General features: G+C 45.6%; 1 protein-coding gene across 1 annotated transcript in view; it reads right to left on the bottom strand.

Moving 5' to 3' along the window:
- The window catches only part of FLII (FLII actin remodeling protein), an 898,330-nt gene that overhangs the window by 29,982 nt on the left and 845,059 nt on the right, over positions 1 to 23,289 (bottom strand). The window contains exon 29 of the mRNA XM_069645694.1: positions 18,688 to 18,753. Within this exon, the coding sequence (XP_069501795.1) occupies positions 18,688 to 18,753 (66 nt within the window). The remainder of the gene's footprint in view (positions 1 to 18,687; positions 18,754 to 23,289) is intronic.

Genomic DNA, 23,289 nt, shown 5'->3' with positions numbered 1-23,289 from the left:
GAGACATTGCAGTGCCAGGAGCCCCTCCTGAGCAGTATACCCATTGCCCCACTAACATATGCGCAGTGTAGCGCATGTTTCCAGAGCGCCTACCGTTCCATACCCAGGTCAAGTGTCTCTGATCTCCTGTGCACCGCACCACCTTCCTAAACAGGGAATCAGGCTGCAGACCACGGTCTGGTTGTCCTCGATTAGGCAAGATTGTGTGCAGTAACCTTTGGAAGACTACAGCAACCTTGACCCTCCTGGCAATAGGAACCCAACCTTTGGTATAAGTCTGTACTACACAGATTGGTAGTGTGGCTGAGCAGCCAGGCTTATCTCAAGAGGGGTCAATGTGAGCAGTAATGTTGTAAAACAGTTTCACAGTGACAGTTATTCAAATAAACACTTTTACTCCAGGTTTCTAGACTAAACAATTATTTAACAGTCAGTTATATAAGCCTTCGGGAGCAAAACATGTAACAAATATAATACACTTCAAAACACACTTGTTTCTCTAAATCAGTGATACCCATTGGGGATGGCACACAGACACTTCCTACACCCTCAGGGTACTTAAATAGCTTGGACACTGTGGACATTGATTTATCACGGGTACATTTAGATCAATACTGATTAAATAGAGGAATAAAACAAAAGATAATTCCCAAATTGTTAAGGACTTTTTAAACGTTCCAATGCAAAGTAAATTAACCCTTTCCTGGGGCAAAGGCAAAAGCACAAATTCAGAGATAAGAATCTCTCTTGGAGCCAGGACAGTAAGTGTTAGTTGAACAGAGTCTATGGGAGCTGAAGATCTTCTTTGCAGGTAAGTAAGTCTTGCACAATGTTTTTAGAAAAGTTTGTAGCAATAAGATTCACTTGAAGGACCACAAGCTGGGAGGCTTGTAAGGGGCAAAGCTGCAAGCAACTCTGCAAAAGCAACCAAGACAAGTCTCAACTGAGAGCAAGTAAGGCTACACAAAAAGAGTTCATTCCTCTTAGGTTTACAGTACCTTTGGTTGGAAGAAATGGTTCCAGCTGGCTTCTGTTCTTGTGTGGCTCTGCAGATCCTGTAGTTCCTGTGTCTCAGTCGTGGGGACAAGAGGGATGACTTCTGGGGACTCCTGCAACACAACGGCAAGGTCGGCGGCAGCAAAGGTCAAACTTCAATTCAGCAGCACTTCGTGGTTTCAGCTCTTCGCGTCTATAGCAAAAGGCAACAACGCGGTTCTCGGATACCACTTCAGACTTTCCTCGCATCTAGGGTCCAGGACTCTGTTGAGGTGGCTCAGGTGTGGTCAGTCCTGCTTCAGGGAAGTCCGGAGGATCTTCCTGGCGCTCAGGTCTGACTTAAAAGCGATGCACTCAATCTGGTGTTCCTCTACCTGGCACTTCGGTTCCAGCAGCAGCAGAAGTACACCCAGCTTCGAGGGGATCTCCAGACGAGTTCACTTTGGGGTTCATTGGTCCCACCAACCCAAGGGGAGAATTCATCCTTGCAGGGCTTCTTTAGTCGAGGCAAATTCAGAGTTTCAGCACAGCAGCAGGGCTTCATCAGGCAAACCAACGGTCTAGGAGTTGCAGCAGGCGTCTCTTCCAAGTTCTTCTTCGGATTCCTTCATCCAGTGGTCTGCCTTTCAAGCCAAAAAGCCTTGCCTTTTATGCAGGTTTCTCCCATTCATTCCAGCCTAGCTGTCAATCACACAGCAGGGTGGCTGTCCTCCAAGGACAGCCAGCCGGCCAATCACCTTTGGGTGCATTTCTGTAACCAAGGGGATTAAGCACAGGGAGTTTCAGGCACCTCCCTCACTTCCTGCCCCTGCCAGACATACTGGAGACAGAGGCGGGCGTCACTCGTGAATGCAGCCAAAAACAAATCTGGTTTGGCGCGCAGATTAAATCTCAAGAAAGACCTTTCCAAAAAGAAATGGCAAAAAAAGAAGACCAGGCCTCTTTGACAAAATGGGCACCCATGGGTGCCTTACTGCAGCTGCGAACGCAGCCCGTGGTAAAAAAAAAAAAAAAACACGATAGTAAAACGTGAACCACTGCCACCAGCCATTAATTGTAGAAAGGGTAACATAAAAATGTTACATGAGAAACTAGACAACGGGGATACTAAGTAACCCCTCCAGCACCCTATTGTAAGATAGTGTGTACTGGGTGTATTTAAACCTTTGGGAAATCTAAGAGACTTTCCTGTGCCACTGCACTGAAGGTGCTGTGTGTCACAATGTAAAGATGCTGCCTATGGAGTTTGTCAGACTCCAAAGTCAAAAGAAACAGAGTCCAAATCACAGAAAAATATATGAGAGATGGGAAAAAGGTCTCACTCTCTCCAGGTTAGAAATTAAAAGTCCTCAAGTCCAGCAAAAGAGTTGGGCGTCTCTAAAGTAGAAGGGAATAAGCACATTTCTGAGAATTCTCAACAACCTCTTTCCACTGAGCTCACGCAGGCTCTTACAACAGGTCACCACGTTCATCGGCCTCACTAAGGCACACTCACCACTATGTGCTCCTCACTGCGTGTATCGAGAGGCAGTATCGGGTTCACTAACAAGGCCCCTGCAACGTGATACCTCCGCAGTGTCTTCCAGCTCTCAGGCCTCAACTTTCATAAGCAGATTTGTCTGGGTGCCAGCTGCGACATGCCCTGAAATTCAAACGGCATTCTCCGGACCCCATCAGACTGCTCTGGTGTCGTTTTTACCATATTGCGTTTAGTATTAATGCAGTTCGGTGCCGATCGCCGAGGGAGACAGCACGTTTGTTTGTCATGCCGACCGCCCCCTATGCTGGTCTCCTGATTTTTCCTTTTTAAGCATTAAGAGGTTCCTACAGTGAGGCAAGCTATGTGGACATTGCAGCCATCATGAATTATTAGAGGAGGCAGTCAAGCTGCAACTGCATGGTCCACTAGCTGGACAAAGGAAACAGAGGACAGAGAGGAAAAAATTGGGGATGGAGGGGAGCAGGTAGAGGGAAAACACATTAAGAAGGAAGGATAGGACCACATCTTTTAAATAAGGGTGGGAAAACAATAGATCTGAGAATTTGTAATGGGCCAAAGGAGAAGAAGGGCTGAAAAGGGAGAGTAGGCCTCTGTTAAACATGCAGATACTGAATTTTATTTTTAAATCGTTTGTGCTGCAGCATTCCTGAACATTGTCTCTTGATGAGAACACCCCCAACCGTTGCCTTCATCACATCCCATTGAACAGTGGACCCCGCTCCAACTTCCATTCAGGCCCCCGTTTGGCTCCCAGAATTTGTTGAAAGATGACCCCACCTCTGTGCCAGTTAACCACTCTTAGGCTGTACATGTACGTTTCCAAAGGAAACTATTTCAGGCTTAGCAGAAAAATAGTTAAGGGTCCAATATAAGGGATAGGTACAATTTCCAATAACATGGCCATGCCTCTTGTGATACCATATCAACTGGACATGATCAGAAAAGAGGATTCTACCAATGGATCAGTCAGCGACAGTGGGAAATCTCCAGAGAAACCCAGATGTAGTTTATGCATGACTAAGAATCTTGGGACATGATATTCTAAAAATCAGGCAGTGGGTGAATACAGATCAATCTGGGCCTATTCAACGAATTGTGTGTAAAATTGTGACCATTTAAAATATGAACAAAATACTAAGGTTTTTCATACCTCAGCTTGTAACCCTTCCCACTCAAATACATGTGGTGTATATGTCCGACTAAAAGATGACCATTTGAATCACTGGATAAATTGTAGCAATGCCTGGGAGAAACTTTACAAGGTTTACAAAGATGTTCGTGATGGTGGGTTACTGGATATGGTTTTGTTTAAAACCCCAACTACACACATTTTTGGACAATGTAATTGGACGTATGTATAATTCTTTTTAAATGTCAATAAAAACTACAATACTATCCTTGTTAGAAGGGGCTCATCAGAAAAAAGAATGATGGACATGGGGGTGAAAGGAGGTCTTTAGTTGTTGGATGCAACTCCCTTAATTTCTTTTGCTGATCTGCTTCCCAAAAAGCTTGAAAAGTCTTTGGTATCTAAACTGGTACACCGTATATCAGAGAGTGACCCATCAGTATCCAAAATAAGGATCAAGTAAAATTCTCCTGTGAATAGAACATCGCTGTTAGCAAAAGCCAAAAGTTTGGAAAGAAAATCATGTGGGCAAGTTCTTTCGTAGCCCTTTCCCTTCTACCTTTATTCTTACTCCGACTGCCTTCTAGCACCCAATCTTGACCTATTCTATTCTCCCAATCTTCTCTGCCGCTCTACCCCATATTCATCTGTGCCTCTACTTCAACCTCATCCTTCCTTTTAGTCCTCGCCTCTTCTTTAGCATCCTCTTTATCCACCTCCTACCTTATTGCCTCCATCTTGCTTCACCCCCAACTTCACCGACCCTGCCTCAGAATCCTTAGAGCCTTGCTCTTTTCCAAATGCACAGAGATTGTGCCTGCCATTAGCCTCTCTCCGCGCCTGCCCATGTGAGTGTGGCACCTGTGTGTACCTGCGTATGATAAATCTCTCCCAGATTGGTGCAGCAGGATTTTAGCTCTCACTGCACCTGTGTGTACTCTAAAGACACTGCACTGTGTGGCTCTGCAGACCGAGACTTCTTCAGGCTCATCCGCCATCTTGATTCCTAAACCTGTACATGTGAAGCAGCCAGGGCGAAACACACCTGGTTCAGCCCAGTCCACGTGTGAAGGTCTTGTAAGTCTCCTAGTTATAAACTAGGGACCGGGCAGACGTAGGGGGTACCATAGGCCAATATTAGGGTAGTGGGCTCTCTCAAAGTTAGGGGGATTTTAAAAAAATGCTTTGGGGATAAGAAGGGTCATTTCAATTCGCTATACTATATGGACTAAATTTCTAATAACTGTTTTGATTTTCTATTACCTATTTTGTGCTAAATGACTTATTCCCGCGCCTGTGAACCTTGCAAAGTAACAAGTATTTTACTTGATTGTATTTATCTTTTTCATTCTTTTTAGGAGTGAGTCCAGTCTTGCTAGACCGTTTAAAATAGACACAGTATATGTAAAACCCGAACATATTTTAACTGTAGGTACATAATGTAATTCTTAAATGAAAGTATATATGTTGTCAGTATATACTGTGTGCTTGTGATGGACTAATTATACTTTCAGTTCAGACCTGCCCCCCACCTCATAAGAGTGAACCTGTAATGCTCTGCCATGTTACCATTGAGTGTGTTTTGGACTAACCTTGTGGATACCCTGTGCATACACTACAAGACTGGTTTTATAAACCCTTCACCAGAGGGATCCTGAGAAGCCTCTCTAACAAGGTTGTTTGAGGTAACAGCTTGTTATGACTCCAGCCACTAATAGAGACTCAAAGGTTCAGGTGACCATAGTCTTTCTTCTCTTTCTCCCGCCTTCGGTTTGACCTCCATGTCTGCCGTGGGTACTCCATCAGGCATATCTGCTCCCGCCGAAGGCCTACTCCCCCAAGAACTTCAGGGAAAGCCTGGCTAGGCTCGTTCAGCCACCTCTTACTCCTCACTGTGGGATCACAACTTTATCAATGCCCCAACACGCTGGCTTTCCTGGTTTGCTGCGTCGCCTCCTGGCCTTGGGATGAAGCGAGGAATCCGGCTGTCACAGTTACTCAAGTCTCACTTTGGTTGTTGGTGGCTGCTTACTTAACTGCACAAAGCTACCTGCATGGGGAGGCCTAGTGTCTCTTATGGGGCACATTAAAGAGTCACATCCCTGATGTGTCATTGAGTTAGCACTCCTCAGGGGAAAAAGTTAGTACACCAGTCAGGAGGAAGCAAAATGTTCAAGGACTTTACACCAGAAGTACAGTTTATGACTCTTGCCCTCATATTTTGGACCTACTTTTTTTCTGCAAGATTTTATCCACTTCCCATAAGAAATGCATCAATTCCTCATTTTCCTTTTTCTTGTTCACAATCCTTTAGAGGCCGACATACCCCTATGTAACATGTATGCAAGGCGGGCTCCGACACTTATGAATTGCACCATGATGGTGCAATATTCTGATAACTTGATTTTTCTGGTGTCCCTTAGGTGGAAAGAATCTATGAAAATATGCATTTCTGGATTCCTTGTATCTTGCATCATAGGGAACTATTGCAATTTGGATGTCACATACTATTCACCATGTATCTATGCTCATTTGGCCATCTGCAAGGTAGTGTCAGTGACTTTTCACAGGTACATACTTATCAATGTTGTTTGCAAAGCAGACACTTGGGCAATGCGTTGGGTATGAAATTGAAAGTCACTGATCTCTTGGGGAAGGACATGTTGAGCATCTTTAGCAAGACCAATTGCTCGACATCCCCATCAAGATGAATCTGTATAGGCACATGTTCAAGCCCCAAGTTATCCAACTTGATTAGCTAACTTATGTGCACAGGAACAAATACTTTACTAGTCTCTCAAGAGATTGATGGAGCAATCCGTGATTTTCGCAGGGTGACCATTTTGATAGCTATGAAGAGTAGTCCAACAAGTGGAACAGGATACCTGTCCTTGTGCTGTGGTTTTGACTCCATGTTAGACTGTGGCTCGAGACAAGACAATGGGAACCTTACAGTCAGAAGATTTTGTCACGTTTCTGACTGGTTACATCCAATTCTAGACCTTCCGAGTTCTCTGGTTACTGGGAGGCAACTGTTTAGGTACTAAGGAATTCTGTGGTTGCTGCAGTGATGACTAGAATCCCCAGAAGCTATTGGAAACTGGAGGGTCACAGAAAGGAGTTTCAGTAGTTCACAAAATGGATTTGAGGCTGCTGGAGAGCATTGGTAGCCGTTCAATTCAGTGGGAACCAAAGTCCCTGTAGTGGGCTGCTACAATGGAGATTCAGCAACAGCAGCAGGTAAGACAACATCTCTCCAAGGTACTAAGCAGGAAAGACAACATCGATCCCAGGTACTAACTGTCTTTGTAACACAAATTGTATCTAGCATGTCATCCACAAGCGTAGTAACTCCAAACCTGTTGTCAGTTTGGTTACTAGTGCTCTTTTGACTCACTTTAGTGATTGTTTCCATGCAGCATCCTCAATGCAGGTTCTGGGAGGGCAGGGAGTCACTAGAGAAGGTAACCCAGTTAGTAATTCTGGGTCACAGGAACAAGGCACCACTGCAGAGTCCTTGATTGGCTCAGGTATCTGCATACACCAGCGGATCTTCACCATCTGGCATGGTCTTGGATAGGCTGCGCATATATATATATATCATATATATATATATGATACATTACTCACCGTAATCGTATTTCTGATGCTTGTATTTGCTTAGATTCACATGCTGTGCATAGGCCGACATCTAGTGGAAGCTGCGGAGTATTACAGTTTGGTTTTTCGAAACTCGAAAATGGGCGTCGACACAGGGGGTGCCAGTAATACTATCCCTAGTGTGACGTCCACTGTACCCAAGATCCCTCACGCGTCTAGGATCCTCAGATTGTATTTTTTCTGACATGAGGTAGCATGAGGAGTAGCGTGAGTACAGATAATCCAAGCAGATGGATAGAAAGGTAAGACTACAAGCAACCATGCGCCTTCTCTCAGAGGGGAGGAAGGGTGGGTCGCATGTGAATCTAAGCAGATACAAGCATCAGAAATACGATTACGGTGAGTAATGTATCCCTTCTGAGGCTTGTGGAATCTGCTTAGATCACATACTGTGCAAAGATTAGCAAGCAGTACCTGAAGAAGGAGGTGGGATGTGAGAAGAGTCATGAGCAAATAAGTGTCTTAGAACCGCTTGTCCCACTTGTGTATCTGCCTTGGAATGGGTATCAATGCAGTAATGCTGAGTAAAAGTGTGAATAGAGCTCCAAGTAGCTACTTTGCAAATGGTGTCAAGGGGTACATTTGCAATGAAAGCCAGAGTGGCCCCAATGCCTCTAGTAGAGTGGGCTCTTGGCGTGAAAGGAAGAGTTCTTTCAGAGAGTGAGTAACACAGCTGGATACAGTTAATAATTCCACTTCGAGATGGCACCTTTAGTGACGCGATCCCCCTCTCTGCCGGTAGCTATGGAGACAAACAGTTGATCTGTTTTCCTTAGCAGTCTGGTTTTATTTACATAGTAGAGGACCGCCCTACGCACATCTAGGGTGTGTAGTTTCACCTCAGCCGAGATTTGAGGGTCCTGGAAGAAAGCCAGAAGCTCGATGGACTGGTTTACGTGGAATTTAGATATAAATTTAGGTGAGAACCTAGGGTGTGTGCATAAAACCAGTTTGTCTTTATGGACCGTAAAGAAGGGATCCTGCACTGACAGAGCCTGAATTTCACTGACCCGTCTTATAGAAGTAATAGCTACCAAGAAGGCCGTTTTATAAGTCAGGTGTTTGAGACTGCTTTTATGCATGGGCTCGAAAGGGGGTCCCATGAGTTTAGATAGCAGCACATTAAGGTCCCACCGTGGTGGTGGGTCTGAAATAGGAGGGTGAAGTCTCTTTACTCCTTCCATGAAGGCTTTAACTACTGGTACTTTCCACCACGAGACCTTGTTATGGGAAGTGGTGTATGCCGACAGGGCTGCCAGGTGTACTTTCAGTGAGTTAAAAACCAATCCTGCGTCTAGCAGGTGGAGCATGTATGTAACAATAGTGGAAGGAGTGCAATCAACTGGGTTGATTTGTCTACTCTGGCACCAGATAACGAATCTCTTCCACTTGTCAAAGTAATAGTGCCTTGTGTTTGGGTTCCTAGATTCCTTTAGGATGTCCATACACCTCTGTGGTAAATTGAGATGTCCAAACTCTGACCTCAGGAGCCATGCTGCCAGGTTCATTGAGTTGGGTTGCTGGTGCACTGTTTGACCTTGGTGCTGGGACAGTAGGTTGTACTAGGCTGGAAGTTTGATGGGTTCGCACACCGCCATCCTGCGTAGGTGTGGGAACCACGGTTGTCTTGCCCACATGGGAGCAACTAGGACGAGCGTCATCGACTCTGTTCATCTTGTTCACCACCTTGCTGATGAGAGGAGTTGGTGGAAAAGCGTACGCAAACTTCCCTGACCAGTTCATCCACAGGGCGTTCCCCTGGGAGTATGGTTGGGGGAACCTGGATGCAAATCCTGGGCATTGTGTGTTTTCGATTGTGGCGAATATGTCTATAGCGGGGAAACCCCACCGAGAGAAGATATCTTCTACGACCTCTCTGTGTAGAACCCATTCGTGTTCCTCTGGGAGGGAGTCTCTGCTCAGAGCATCCGCTAGGGAATTGAGCTCCCCTGGAACATGTTGTGATGACAGGAAGATGTTCCGTCTGAGTGCCCATATCCAGATTTTCTGGGCAAGCTTGGACAGATTTGGCAAACGAGTCCCTCCTTGCTTGTTCAGGTAGAACATGGCTGTTGTGCTGTCCGTCCGGATTTGCACTGACAGGTTTAGTAGGTGGGGCTCGAACGCTTGAAGCACTCTGAATACTGCCAGAAGCTCTAGAAGGTTGATGTGGTTCTTGGGCACTGAGGGAGACCAGAGACCCTGAGCTGTGTGGTGGAGATGGTGAGCTCCCCACCCCGTCAGACATGCATCTGTAGTGACTACTGCCTGTACTTCGGGATCGTAAAAGGGTTTTCCCTGTGCAAGATTCTCTCTTGACCACCAGTGAAGGCTTTGTACTAGTGTTGGCGAAACGACCACTAGATCGTCCCACTGACCACTTGCCTGAGACCACTGTTTCTCCAACCATTCCTGCATGGGACGCAGGCGCGCGTGGGCGACCAGGTACATACATGATGCCATCATGCCCAGTAAACGCATTGCTTTGCGTACCGTTATTTGGTGACCGGACTGATATTGCGGAATTTGCAGTAGTATATTCCAAATTCTTTCCTCTGAAGGAAAGGTCAACCCCTCTTGAGTATCTAGGATTGCTCCTAGGAACTGTTTGGAGGTGCTTGGCATCAGGCTTGACTTTTTCTCGTTGATTGAGAAGCCTAATTCGTGGAGGAAGTCGATAGTCCTTTGAATGTTTGTCCTGCAAATTACTGGGGTTTCCCCCGTTATGAGCCAGTCGTCCAGATAAGGGTACACCGGGATTGCCTCCCTGCGTAGGTGTGCAGCCGCCACCGCCAGTACCTTGGTGAATACCCTTGGTGCCGAAGCTATCCCGAAGGGCAGTACCTTGAATTGGTAGTGCCGACTGTCCACCTTGAAGCGCAAGTACCTTCTGTGCGCTGGGAACATGGAAATATGAAAATAGGCATCTTTCATATCCAAGGTTGCCATGTAATCCCCCTTTTTTAGGAGGGGGATTACCTCTTGTAGCGTAGTCATACGAAACTTTGAGGGCTCGACATACTTGTTGGCAGGCCTTAAGTCCAATACTGGGCGCATTGTCAAATCTTTTTTTGGCACAAGGAAGTAAGTTGAATAAATACCCTTGTTTACCTGGTGTCCCAGGACGAGTTCTATCGCGTCCTTTTCTAGCAAAATGGCGATCTCCTCGAGGAGAATCTTCTGATGTTCTAAAGAGTGTACTCTTTGTCGTGGAGGATGGTTCCAGGGACGCTGCAGTAGTTCTATACAGTACCCCGAAGATACTGTTGACAGCACCCATCTGTCTGATGTGATCCCTTCCCAAGCCTGGGTGAAGTTGGAAATGTGTCCCCCTACTGGGGTTGCGTGATAAGGGACCCTGAACTGAGCGTCACTGCTTTGGTGGAGGCGTGCCGACTCCTTTGCTGGGGCTGCCTATGCCTTTACCATGTCCTCTCCCATTACCCCTGCCGTAACCCTGGGTAGACTGTTGGCTGTTGTTCCACTGTGTACCCTGCCCCTGGGAATAGTTAGAACCTCTCTGGGAATTTTGGCCGCGTGGGCGACGAAAATTACTATTCCCTCTCTGGTTAGGGGGTTTATTGGTTAACTGGCAAAGGGACTTGAGTGGCTCGTATTCGTCTTTGGCATTCTTCAGTGCGTCCTCGACCGCCTTACCAAACAGATCGGCTTCCACCGGTTTGTCCAATAATGATGCCTGGGTTTTTGCCTTAAAACCAGACTGCCGTAACCACGCATGTCTCTTGATAACAGTGCCTTCTGCTATCAACCTGCCTGCGTTGTCCGCGGCGTCAAAGGTTGCTTTTAAAATGCAACCAGACACGGCTCTACCCTCTGCGGAAATCCGAGCTAACTGGCCCTTTAAGGGTTCCGGAGCAGAGGCTATGAGTGCCGCGACTTCTTCCCACTGATGGCAGTTGTAGCTGGCCAACAGGGTGGTGGAGTTTGCAATCCTTGCCTGATAGGCGGACGTTGAGGCTACTTTCCTGCCGAAACCATATAGTTTTTTACTCTCCTTGTCTGGAGGAGCTTCGGACGATGACAAGGGAGTTCCAGCCCTCTTACGAGTGTTAGTGACAACTAGGGAGTCTGGTTTCAGATGTCCTCTTATATAGAGAGGGTCAGACTGGGCTGCCCTGAAAAGTTTTTCAACTCTGGAATTGACTGCTCTGGTGAGGTTTGGGTTCACCAGGGATGGGTCTATTCTCCGCTGAATAGACTTGAGGATAGGGATGGTCTGGGCAACAGGCCTCCTTTCTCCCACTAACTCTTCTGCGAAGTCCCTCTCCTCCTGGACACCGTGGGTGTCAATATGGAAGTGTTCTGCTGCACGTGCGAGAACCTCGTTCAGGAGGGGTTGGTTATCGACAGGGGAGTCGGTAACCGGGGCTTCCTTCTCTACCGGGGAATCTACTCTGTAGGTTTCAGGGTCTTCCTCTTCCTCTTCTTGGTCCTCATCGTCCCCCATAGTAGCCCGTCCCGGTTTGCTCTTCTACCATGCCCAAATCTTGGTCCTCACCAAAGGAAATCTCTCCTTGATACAGTGAGAATGGCCGTGAGTATGGTTGTACCTCAAAGGGGTCTGTAGACCTCATCGGTGTCTCAAACCAGGGCTTCTTACTCGGGGGGATAGGATCATTAGAGCCTGAGGGAGTAGCCCCTTGTGGATCATAAGAAAGTAAGTGGTCTGGATTTTTATCGTAAAAGTTAGCCAAGGAAGACATCCTTGACATGACCCTATCTATGTCATCACTGGCCCATTTTTTGGAACTGGGAATGACTCTCTCAGAAATATTTGGAGATTTATCTTGAGTAGATTTGCTCTTTGAAATATCAGCAGACCTGGACTTGTCTGCCTGTTTAGGAGGAGAGGAGTGTTTTACAGGTGTGGAAGAGTGCAGAGGCTGCTTCTTCTGCTGTTTTGCCCCCTCCCCCTGAGTGGAAAAGTGTTTTCCCTGTCCCTTTGTGGCTCCGTAGGTTTTCGACGCCTGGCGTCAAGGATCGGGGCTAGAGTCCCTGTCCTTCGAACGTGGGGCCCTGCTGATCTTGTCTGCGGGCTCAGACTCCTGGAGTGCGGCCTGGGGGTGGAAGTCGTCTTCGTCTTCCGATGATCGAACTTCCGTTAGCCTAGGGAGCGAGGCACTCTTGGCAAGAGTGGATGATTGCCTGGAGTCATGCGGCGATCTCGATCTCGAACGCCCAGAGGACACCGATTCGGACCGTTCTGTTTGTGCCTCTTTCCGAGCACTCGAAATCGTCAAGTCTCGGTTGGACTTCGTGTGCTTAGTGTGGGTGGTGTGTGAAGCGCCTGTGTCGCCGGGGGTCTTCCCCCATAGCCGCCCTGTCGGACGACCTTCCGAGGTCGGGGACCTGCGCTCGGCTGTCTTTCGACACCGTAATGCCCTCGCCATCCGAAAGTACAGCGTCGCTGCCATCGCAGAAGGCACTCTCCGCTGCCATGGCCGCCTGCCTGGCGTGGTGGGCCCAACGCTTCGTCGAACGGTCCTTAAGTGTCTTAGGTTTAGACCTACTACACGCTCTGCAGTTCGCTTCGGGGTGGTCCCTCGGCAACCAGAGATTGCACGTGGCGTGCCTGTCGACCCAAGGGTATTTGCGATTGCACTTGGGGCAGAATTGAAAAGGGGTACCCTCCATACGCACCTTGAGGCAGCGGGCTGTTAAGTGTAGGAAATGCATAAGGTGTACCTATATACCAAGAGCGTAGAGTATGTCCAACCCCCCACTCTCCCTACTTGCAGGGCCGAGGCCAGAGGCCTTCCGAGGCCCGGGCCGAGGCCAGAGGCCTTCCGAGGCCCAAATCCGTCATGCAGCAGCCGACGGTCGATTTCTTCTCCAGCCGGCGTCGAGTGTCGAAGTTCGACGTTGGGATGGGGAAGGATGTCAATAAATCAATATTTTAGCAAAAGTATGGCTAAGGCCAGGGGACTTCGCAAAATGCTTCCGACCAGTATGGCGGAAAAAAACAATCTGAGGATCCTAGACGCGTGAGGGATCTTGGGTACAGTGGACGTCACACTAGGGATAGTATTACTGGCACGCCCTGTGTCGACGCCCATTTTCGAGTTTCGAAAAACAAACTAATACTCTGCAGCTTCCACTAGATGTCGTCCTATGCACAGCATGTGATCTAACCAGATTCCACAACCCTCAGAAATATATATATATATATATATATATATATATATATATCTCAAAAACATATGCACTATATTGAGTGGTTGTAGTACTGCAAATAAGCACACAAAAAGTACACCAAAATGTCCAAGCCCATAAGACCCTGCTGCCAATGGGTTAAAATTGCAAAATCTTTATTTTAACCTTCACGTGAAAACACGGACAAAAAGAGCGTGTATAATATGCTCTTACTCACATGACAGACCAAGTACAGATAAGTGTCTCACCCTCCTGGGTGGACTCGTGCCACGCGTTCCGCCCTCTGCTCTGGCTTCGTCACACTTTTTACACATCCACATTGTGATTCAACACTTACTCATATAAGTAAACCGTTGTGCTACAAAGTGAGGCAGGCTACTCCCATTTTTCCTTCTGACCTTTAACTCCAACGATCATGTGATCAAGTGCATCGCAAGTGCAACAAAGGTGGTCATCAATCTTGGTGCTTTATGGTTTCTATCTGGAAACTACAGTATGAGATATATATTCATATTTCTAAATTACAATAATGCCGGACAAAAGCAGCTGGCTGTTATGGGGTGCACTTGCCTCGCCTTTACCGCCCGAAGTTACTTTACTAAATATTTTTTTTTAAATAATAGTGTTCTTGAGCCTGTGCGCTCTTTGTAATTAGAGGAACAAATTCTACACAATAAATTATGCAGGTTCGTCCCCTCAACCCACCCAGAAGTGACACTTAATGAAGCTAAGTGGGCGGCTCACCAGTCCTATATCTGTTGATATAGTATCCTCTATATCCACTTTAACCAAGACGTGTGTCATAACGTTCTAAAGTAAATAATTAAAAACAAACAGACTCAAATATCATGTCTCAAAAACACGCAGCATTTTATCATTACTAAAATGATATCACAAAAATGACGAGCAACGGTGGCAAAAAACTGTATAACCAGATTGTGTGAAAAAGACAAATGTCTCAATTAATGCATCCAAATAATCAGGACTACTCTGTAAACGTCCTACATTTCTCATCATTTGTAAACAAATATATGGACCATAATGATGTATAGGGGTCTCTAATAATGGCATTTTCACATATATAAAATGACATCTCTAATAAAGTGCAAAATGCATTCCAATTAAAGTGCAAGTGCCTGTCATTATTGTTTGTAAAGTGCAAGTGCATATAAAGTGTCTATTTTCATAAAGTGCAAAATGCTAGAAAGTGCTAATATTGAACAATATGTATATATAATTGTTAACAGTGTCCCACAGTCTATTTAAGGTCTGACTCATGTTCCTAACAGATAAACTCTTACTGTAGGAACACATACATTTCCGAGTCAATATTAAGACCTTTCGGCCTCAAGGTGTCAAATTTACAGATAAGCGAGGCTTCCAGTTGCCTCAACTTAAGATCTCCATTGCCCAGTCTTTTGTATTGAGGCACATGTGCCAAATCTAACAAAGAGATTTCTTTAATATTACCTTGATGTTGTTCTAAAATGTGTCCTGTTAATGGATAATTCAGATCTCCATTTTTGATCGCCCTGTAGTGTTGCAAGATGCGCAGTTTCAATGGTCCTATAGTCAAACCTATATAATGTAGGTCACATGTGCACGTAATCACGTATACCACAAATCTATAAGACATGTAATGTGATGTTTATATTTCCATGTCATACCATTCTAACTAACTAGTGAATGGCTTCTGTGATATGAAACTGCACATCTTGCAATTAGCACATTTTCGAAAGCCTAGTTTCAGTATAGGCTGCAATACATTTGTTCTCCCCAAACTGACCATACTAGGGGATAATGTGTTTTTCAACGTGGAGCTTTCCGATATGTAACACTGGGTCTTCATTCTAGTACCTTAGACAGGTCTGGATTAGTGTGTAGTACTTTCCAATGTTTTCTCATTATGTGTTGGATGTTCTTGGCTTGGTGGCTAAAACCGGTTATAAACCTAATTACATTGTCATTTTTATTATTCTTCAGTTTCAACAGGCTCGGTCTTTCTACCTTCTCTGCTTTTTTGAAGCTTTGTATCACAGTACCTCTGTTGTATCCTCTGGCAATAAACCTCTGACCTATGTGTTTTGGTTCTCCAAGTTGAGATCATTATTGTTTAGAATTTCAACATATCTAGTTAACTCCATCACTGTGCCGTCCCAAATACTGAACAAGTCATCAATGAACATTTGGTCACCATCGAGAAAGTAATTATGCTCAAAGCTAAATTTTAATATATCTAAGAGCATCACATTATGTTCTCGGAAATCCTTCTGATTATGCCTTTTTGAAGTCATGCTTTCCTCCAATTTCTAAGGCATCTGTATTTTATTATTGCAGCACAAAGCACTTTATGTGCAGTGTTGCTCGGAGCTCTTTGAGCTGCCCTTTTTATTTTCCTGTGCTAACTTAATGTTACCAGGATAGGGGGATACTTTTTATCCTACCTATGCTTTTCCTTTGTGAGATCAGCACACCCCGCGTTATGTGGAGTGCTGAGGGGACACATTGTATCCATTTTCTCATTTCTCTTGTAACTTTCTAGTTTCAATGACAAGTCTAACTGAGTGGCTGGTGGCAGGGAGGATTTTCTACCGATTTTGTGAACTTACATCGCAGGCTGTATTCGCAGTTGTGTTAAGGGACACATGGGGCACCCTTGTTCCAAAATTTTGCCTGTCTTCTTATTTTCACCAACGACTTGTCCTTTGAGCCTTCTGCCAACCTGGGTGGGGGAAGTTCTGCACGCTTCTTTGTCTTTGCGGGCTGCCTTGGGGAAGCCTGCCAAGAGGCGCCAGTGCGTCTGGGAGAACAGGAAACTGGGAGGTCACTGAAAATCCTCAGGTCTTTGTCCTCCAGTGTGTCTGCTTGGACCCAGTTCTGAAGTGAGAGCAGACCACTGAAAGATCCATTCCGAAGAAGAAACAAGGACGCCAACAGCCACCTCCAGCGACCGCCGAATGAGTGACTGCTACAGTTCCAGCCCTTTCTTCTGTGTGATAGGGAAGATCCAATCCTGAAGACTTTCTTCCTTGGACTGGTGGGCCAAACTGGTCTCAACACCAGCTACAGTTTGATCCATCCCATGATAAGCTGGGATCTTCTGGGCGTGCAATCTCCAAATACCCTGGGACCTCTGGCACGGCTTTGGCGCATTGCCTCATCGAGCGCGGATCCGGCTGCAAACTTGTGGGCACTTGTCTGAGCCTACATAGACTCCATCACTAGAACATCTGCCAGGTGAGAACCGTTGCTGCTACAAAGCCTGTGTCGAGCCACCACAAACAAGCGCCGTGAAGATCGTCTGCTGGGGATACTTGTGACCGAGACCGACCACCTGCACATGCCAAACGTTCATTCTTCAGCCACCAAGGTCAGAAACCCAAACCAGAGCTGCTGTTAGCTCACCTTGGGGACCAAACAGTGACATTGCTGTTTTTCCCTCGAAGAAGGTACTGTCTCACTCCTGTGTACTTACCTGGACAGTTGTGTTGCAGTTCGCTACTCCTGAGGTTTTAGAGTCATGTTGCGGTGGACGACCCAACCGTGTTCTCTCAGGCCTTAGGACATCTGTCCTTTAGTCTGAAATCCTTCAGGTGGCCTATCAGGTGGTCTCGGGAGGATAGCTCAGAGGCAACATGCTCGCCTTGGAATCAAGATGTCACGGAGCAACACAGGTACGATCCCTGGGTCCACGCCTAGAAACCTCTGGGTATTAAGTGCATTATAAATAACTAATCATATCATATCTAGCACCCCTGAGCCCTTTGAATCCAATTTCACTACTTACTTGCTATGAAAAGCATCATCTATGAATTTGATAGCGTCCGTCTTCCTTTGTTCTGCTGCCACCAGGTCAATGGTCCCCCAGAGCACACAATTGACTTTTGAGACTCTCATTCCCCAGATAGGGGTATACTTCTAAAGTTTAGACCCACCCAAAGTTCATTAATCTTTCAGTATTACTATTTAGTAAAGTTTGGTTAATGAATGATTTGCTAACCTAAAACTACTCTCAATACTTACCTGTTTCTCATCTAAGTGTCTACTACTGAATTGAGTATTGCAACAGCCAATGTCTTACTGTGTATATGTGTGAAACTTTCCTTACTTACCTGAATTGCATATTGAGTTTAACATTGCCTTAGTGTATATAATAACTATATTTTTATATAATACAGTGTGTAAGTGTTGTGGCCCTTCTCCCTGCTAGACTAAGCCTGGCTGTTCAGCCATAGCTACCAAACCTTTTGGGTAGTTCAAGCCAAAGCTAAGAGTTGGTGGCCTGTCCAGCCAAGAGTGAGTCTTCTGAAGTCCTACCACAGGTGGCCATTAGTAAAACTCCCTAACAGTACATTACCTCAGCACCCATCCGAGCAGCTTTCATATACACATCCAGGCAGTGTGAGCACCTCAAACTTTTGTGGAAGGCATCAGGGTTTAGATACTCAATACCGCACCTTTCCCAAATAAACACCATGTTTTCCATAGCACCAATAAATAACTATGTTCACTTTGCTCAACAGAACGAATGTCATTTCTTGAAATATACCCTAAATAGTGGCAGAACCTTGCACACACTGGGGGTGGGTGAGAGGGGAAAGGTGTGCAGCAGACAGTCGTTTTCAGATACAAATGCCAATATCAGGCAATACATTAAAGGTGAAATCCTACAGCAATAAGAAAAACAGGACTCCTCCCTGGAAACTTTTGAAAAAGAAAGTTTCATTGAGAATAATGCCATTGTTTAAAGTAAGGCTGCCCAGAGTCCAAGTCATCTGGCACAGGAATGGATCAGGTTGACTGTCGGAGACAGGTGGGGGCATGACAGGGGAACATGCTACTCTGGTACCCAGTGGTAAATTCAATGGTGAATTTAGCCTATGCTTGAGAGAGATTTCTACCCACTTGCTCGGAGGACACGGCTGACCTACAACAATCACCATCAGCCCTGGTTAGTATGGGTAGGGGAGGTGGAATAGAAGGGTTGAGAGAGGTGGTTGGCCAGAGTGTTTTCTTTCAAAACATCCACACAAACGCAGGATCGAGCACTGCTGCCTTCCACTCACCCTACACGAGGGTCCAGTGTATGCGGCGACAGTCATGCTAATACCTAACCACATCACTGGCCCTTCATGACCCCGCAGTGTCGCCTCCTGTGAAAGGGAATGCTGTCAGAGCATCAGACTACACAAAAGACATGGGGAACTGGCAAGGGCAGCTTACATACCTGGCAGGCTTTCAGGCTCAGTTTGATTTCAACCTGGCTGGTCTGAGTCCCGACCCACATGTACACCTGGAATAACAAAATTAAAAGGGGGCATCAGTGAAAACATTTCAAACCACATCCGCCCTGCACAGTGAAACAAGCTATGCAAAACAGATATGCCAGTAGGCAACATAAAACTACATATATTTGCCACAGAAGGTGTGGCTCAATAAACGAGATGCATTGGCAGGGCTCACCATACACTCTTTCGACACTGAGCAGTGTAAGAAATGTGAAATTACATAGCGTATACGTAAGTGATATCACTTATGTCCAAGTTTACAAAACAATGCACACCTTAATCAGATTATGTTCTCTCTTCCAGCAGATGAAGGTCTCGATGCCCCTGGTGGGGGCACGATACGCCATAAAGAAGCCTAGACGCTCTGATACAGTAACAGTGGTCATTTGGTGCAGTATAAAAGCATAATTACATAACGTTTTTCCATAGCATTTAAGCAAAAAATAAACAGTGACTAAGGAATTAAGAAAATCTTCTTTAAAGAACAGTGTGGATTTGTCTTAGGAGATGTGAACACTCTCCATATACAACAGCAACATGACTAATGATTTCAAAGTATTTTAATTAAAGTTCAAAAAGGTTGCAACAGATGGACAATTTTTGTCAAATGTTAAGTGGTTCCTGTGCATATTACGATGCAAAAAGCTTTGCTCTGCATATTATTTTGTTCAAGAAAGAGTTATACCAGTCTTGAAGACAGACTGAGCGCTTTCCTGTGTGTGCTTGAGTAGAAAGTGAGTGAGCTGCTAACAGACAATATCCTGAGACTTGTCAGGATTTGAAACAGCTTAGAAAGAATACAAGTCTCAAGTTGCGCTAACTCAAATAAGTTATAAAATGATAAGCACAAATAGATGATTAGATATATCAGTTTAATTCACTAATTATTCCATAACATGCAAAGATGTTGTGTACTTTGAACTCTGAACCTCAGTTGGATTCACTGAAGGTGCACTCAGTTTAGTTCACTCGTTATTCCATTAGTTTCACTCCATGCCAAAAGGGACAGTAATGTATTCAATTGTATCACTTTCTGAGACTCAATTTTGATCTACTCTGAACCTTAGTTTGTTCAACTGCATTCTATATTCCATGGCTTGAGCACTAGTTCTGCTCGCACTAGGAAACAGAATACATGAAGCAGCATATCCCTCTGTACCATATTAACTGTGCATGATCAGCAAGTGGCTCTGATCACAAAACAGCTTGACATGTCTCTGTTTTTTCCCGGTAACAATCCAGTTTCTTCATATCCTAGTTTAATATAGAGGTTGTGCTTTTTTCTAAATTGGCACATACGTGAATGCAGGTATCTGATCTTTCCATCGAAACCCTTTCCAACGAAAAGTTTGCATTTCATTTTTTTGCATCAAATGCATATATGGATAGGGTAAAGGGTTCTTTTTCGTTGGGGTGGGGTTCTAAAGGTGAAAAACGGGGGTTTGGGAGGGGAACCCCTGAGGGGGAGCCCCCCAAAAATGCAAAGAAATGCATTTGATGCAAAAAAATGTGATGGAAAATTTTCATTGGAAAGGGTTTTGATGGAAACCCTTTCGATGGAAAGACCATAAACCGTGAATGCAGTGTGATGAATCGAGGGAATTCATCCCTTCTCCACAACGGGGGAGGCCCCCTGTCCCCCTTGTAAGGCTAGGGAGGTGAGCCCACTCCTCAATACCCTCCCTAGGGGTAGAGGCATGTTGGACCTCACCGGGAGAGACTCCCCTTAGGGGACAAGGACTTCCATTCCTGTGAGCAACTCCCTAAAACTGTGCACACTGTGGCCTACATGGAATGCTCTAAAATATCAGAGACTTCACAATCAAGACTGCGACGAAGAAACACTATATAATAGATGTTAATACATATAAAAAGAACATGCCCCTTTAAATCGAGCTATCCAATCCACTGGGATGTGGATGTCAAATGACGTGTACTTAACGAGTAACACGTGTACTCAACGAGTAACCAGGAAAGAGGAACGCGCAAGCAGGCATGGGAAAGCCCCGAACTGTGCAAGACCCGAGGAGACAGTGGAGAGCATAAGCAGGCATCGGACGGCCCTGAGCTGCCTAACACCTGAAGAGAGAGAAGGTGGAGTAAGCAGAAGTCGGGAAGCCTGCAAGTTTGAAACTCGCACTAAAGTGAAGAACGGGATGCCAGAGCCACAGTGAATCCCCAGAATGAGAAGCAGACAGTGCAGGAGCCCAGAGGAAAGTGGTGGCAGGAAAACATTGGATCTGTGGTATACAGACGGTCCACAAACGGTCTCTGACACAACCGCAAGCATAATGCAGCAAGGTGTCCTGGCAGGCACTGAGAGACCGAGAAGCTGTGAGGAGGAAGAAAATGCCAACGAAGAGAACCCAACGGCGGTGTGGGACAAGAAAGAAGGTCCCAGAGGAAAAGGGCAGCTGAAGAGGTTCTCCTTCACAGCTGAACGTAACGGGGAGAACGAAAATAGCGGGAGGCCCAGAGGGAATCCTTATAACATACAAACACCTTGTCTCAGTAGAAGTCAAAAGGTTAAGTTAAACCTGAAATTGATTAACTTAAAACACTGTGACACAGGAGAACAAAGTGCTAAAAATCTAAATACTAAGAGAAAAGAACATTGGATAACAATACCCTGGGAAAAAGGGAAATTAACTCAATATTCTGTGCAAGAAGAACATTATATAAAAGAGAGTCAATATGAGCTAGAGTTCAGAGGAACAATGCAATTGAACTATGTTCAAAATCAAGTAGACCAGAACAAGCTGGAATAAAATCGCCCAGGAGGACCTATCAAGGAAATAATTTCCAAAGACACCTTGAAACCAATAACCAAGAATATAGATCTTACAAAAGATCCCAAAAGGGATTCCCAAGGAGGAGACAAACGTCAATCATCCATTTGAAGAGATATAGAGTGATTCAAGAAATCACAAGAGACTATTTGAAGATTAGGTATTAAGGAAGAATCCTACAGACTGGTACTAGAAGTACCCTCAGGAGAAGGGAGCCACTCTCCTGACCTAAGTTTGTTTTCATAGTGGTAGGGTCAGTTAGGGTTGTTTTGGACAGCAGGCTTATTTGTACATTCACGACTGAATGACGAGCACCTTAGTTAGTAACATAGGCAGGGACCACCCATAGTCATAGGGAAAGTGAGGCCTTGTGGTTTTACTTTAATAAAATATTGTGAAACATGTCCTCAGAGTGTCCACGTCTTCCTTCTGACTCGCCACAGTAGGCAGAGGGAGCTGCATGGAGTATTCCAGAATGCCAAAATGATGTCACATACATGTGCAGGTCAGTATTATAATTGAAGGTTCTTCATACTAAAGTCAACAACACTCACTATGGATCTCTCCCTGCGACCGAGGGGGGACACGGGTGACAAGTGATGCCTGGAAGATACCTTTGCTAGTAGTTGCTCTTGTTTTCTTGCCTTCCCCTGATAGACCAGAACCTACTTGCCAAGATGACCGTCTACAAGGTTTTTCACTTGTTCATTCGTCATTTTGTTCTTTGACCTTTTTCCTGCCTTTTTAGGTCAGGAAAAGCCTTAAATGGAAATCATTTTTTCCAGGGAATGTTTGGGCTTTAGCAGGCTAAGGGGCATTGAGTGGGTGAGGGAGAGAAAGGGACTGGGAATTTCTAGTCCAAATCCACATCTCTGGTGCCTGAAAGTCTGTTGCTGGTCAGATGTTGCAACCAGTGGCTAACCATTAACCAGTGGCTAACTACTGGCTGTTTGAAGGGTTAATATATTTACCACTGGTCTGCTTGGGCTTCAACACAGCCTGAATCTTGGATGAAAGGAGGGCTCCTTCAACTGTTCATCAGATCACCTTTGGAGCCAAGACTTCTAAGGAGAGCAGCCAGCTGATGACCTGAGGATGACCCCTGAAGCTGACCAGAATCAACTCTAGTTTTGTCCAGTTGACGCTTTGCTCCTCTCTCCTGATTTCAAGAAGGCCTTTGTCGGTGCTTCGATCCCTGGACCGGAGGGAACACCCAGTCCCAATCCCTGCTAAAGGAGCCGTGCCTGTGGAGCCTTCAAAAGTGTCCCTGAACCAAATGGTGAACTGACAAGCACTCTCCTGGGCTACATCGCTGCAGCAGTTGCCATTTCACAGTGAATCCTTGGAACTTCTAGGATTTTCAACGTGAACAAGATGCCTGCTCCTGCATAGTCAGCCTTCCTGCATCAACGGAAGCCATACAGGACTGATTTCTTTGTTCATCCCTGTCGCCGTCCGACTATGGCGACTCCCATTGAAATCCGTCTTCTTTGCATCATGGGGGTATCCTGAGGTCGCCTGCTCCACAGAAGTCTTCATCTTTTCTTGGTTTGGGTGTTCAGCTGGAAGGCACCTGGAATTTATATCTAAGCACAGCGACCAACAAACTAAACACAGCTTGACTGGGGGGTAAGTTAACATACCTGTACCTTTCCCATCCTCTTCTCCACAGGGTTACATGGGCGTAATATCCTGTCCTTAAATCACTATTTCCTGACTTTGGTCAGGGGAGACCTGGCCAAAGATCCCTTC

The sequence above is a fragment of the Ambystoma mexicanum genome, chromosome 2p, assembly GCF_040938575.1.
Source record: "Ambystoma mexicanum isolate Mex_15411 chromosome 2p, UKY_AmexF1_1, whole genome shotgun sequence".
NCBI classification, from domain to species: Eukaryota; Metazoa; Chordata; class Amphibia; order Caudata; family Ambystomatidae; genus Ambystoma; species Ambystoma mexicanum.
The sequence above is the reverse complement of the archived record's forward strand: the minus strand, read 5'-3'. Positions and strand labels throughout refer to the sequence as shown.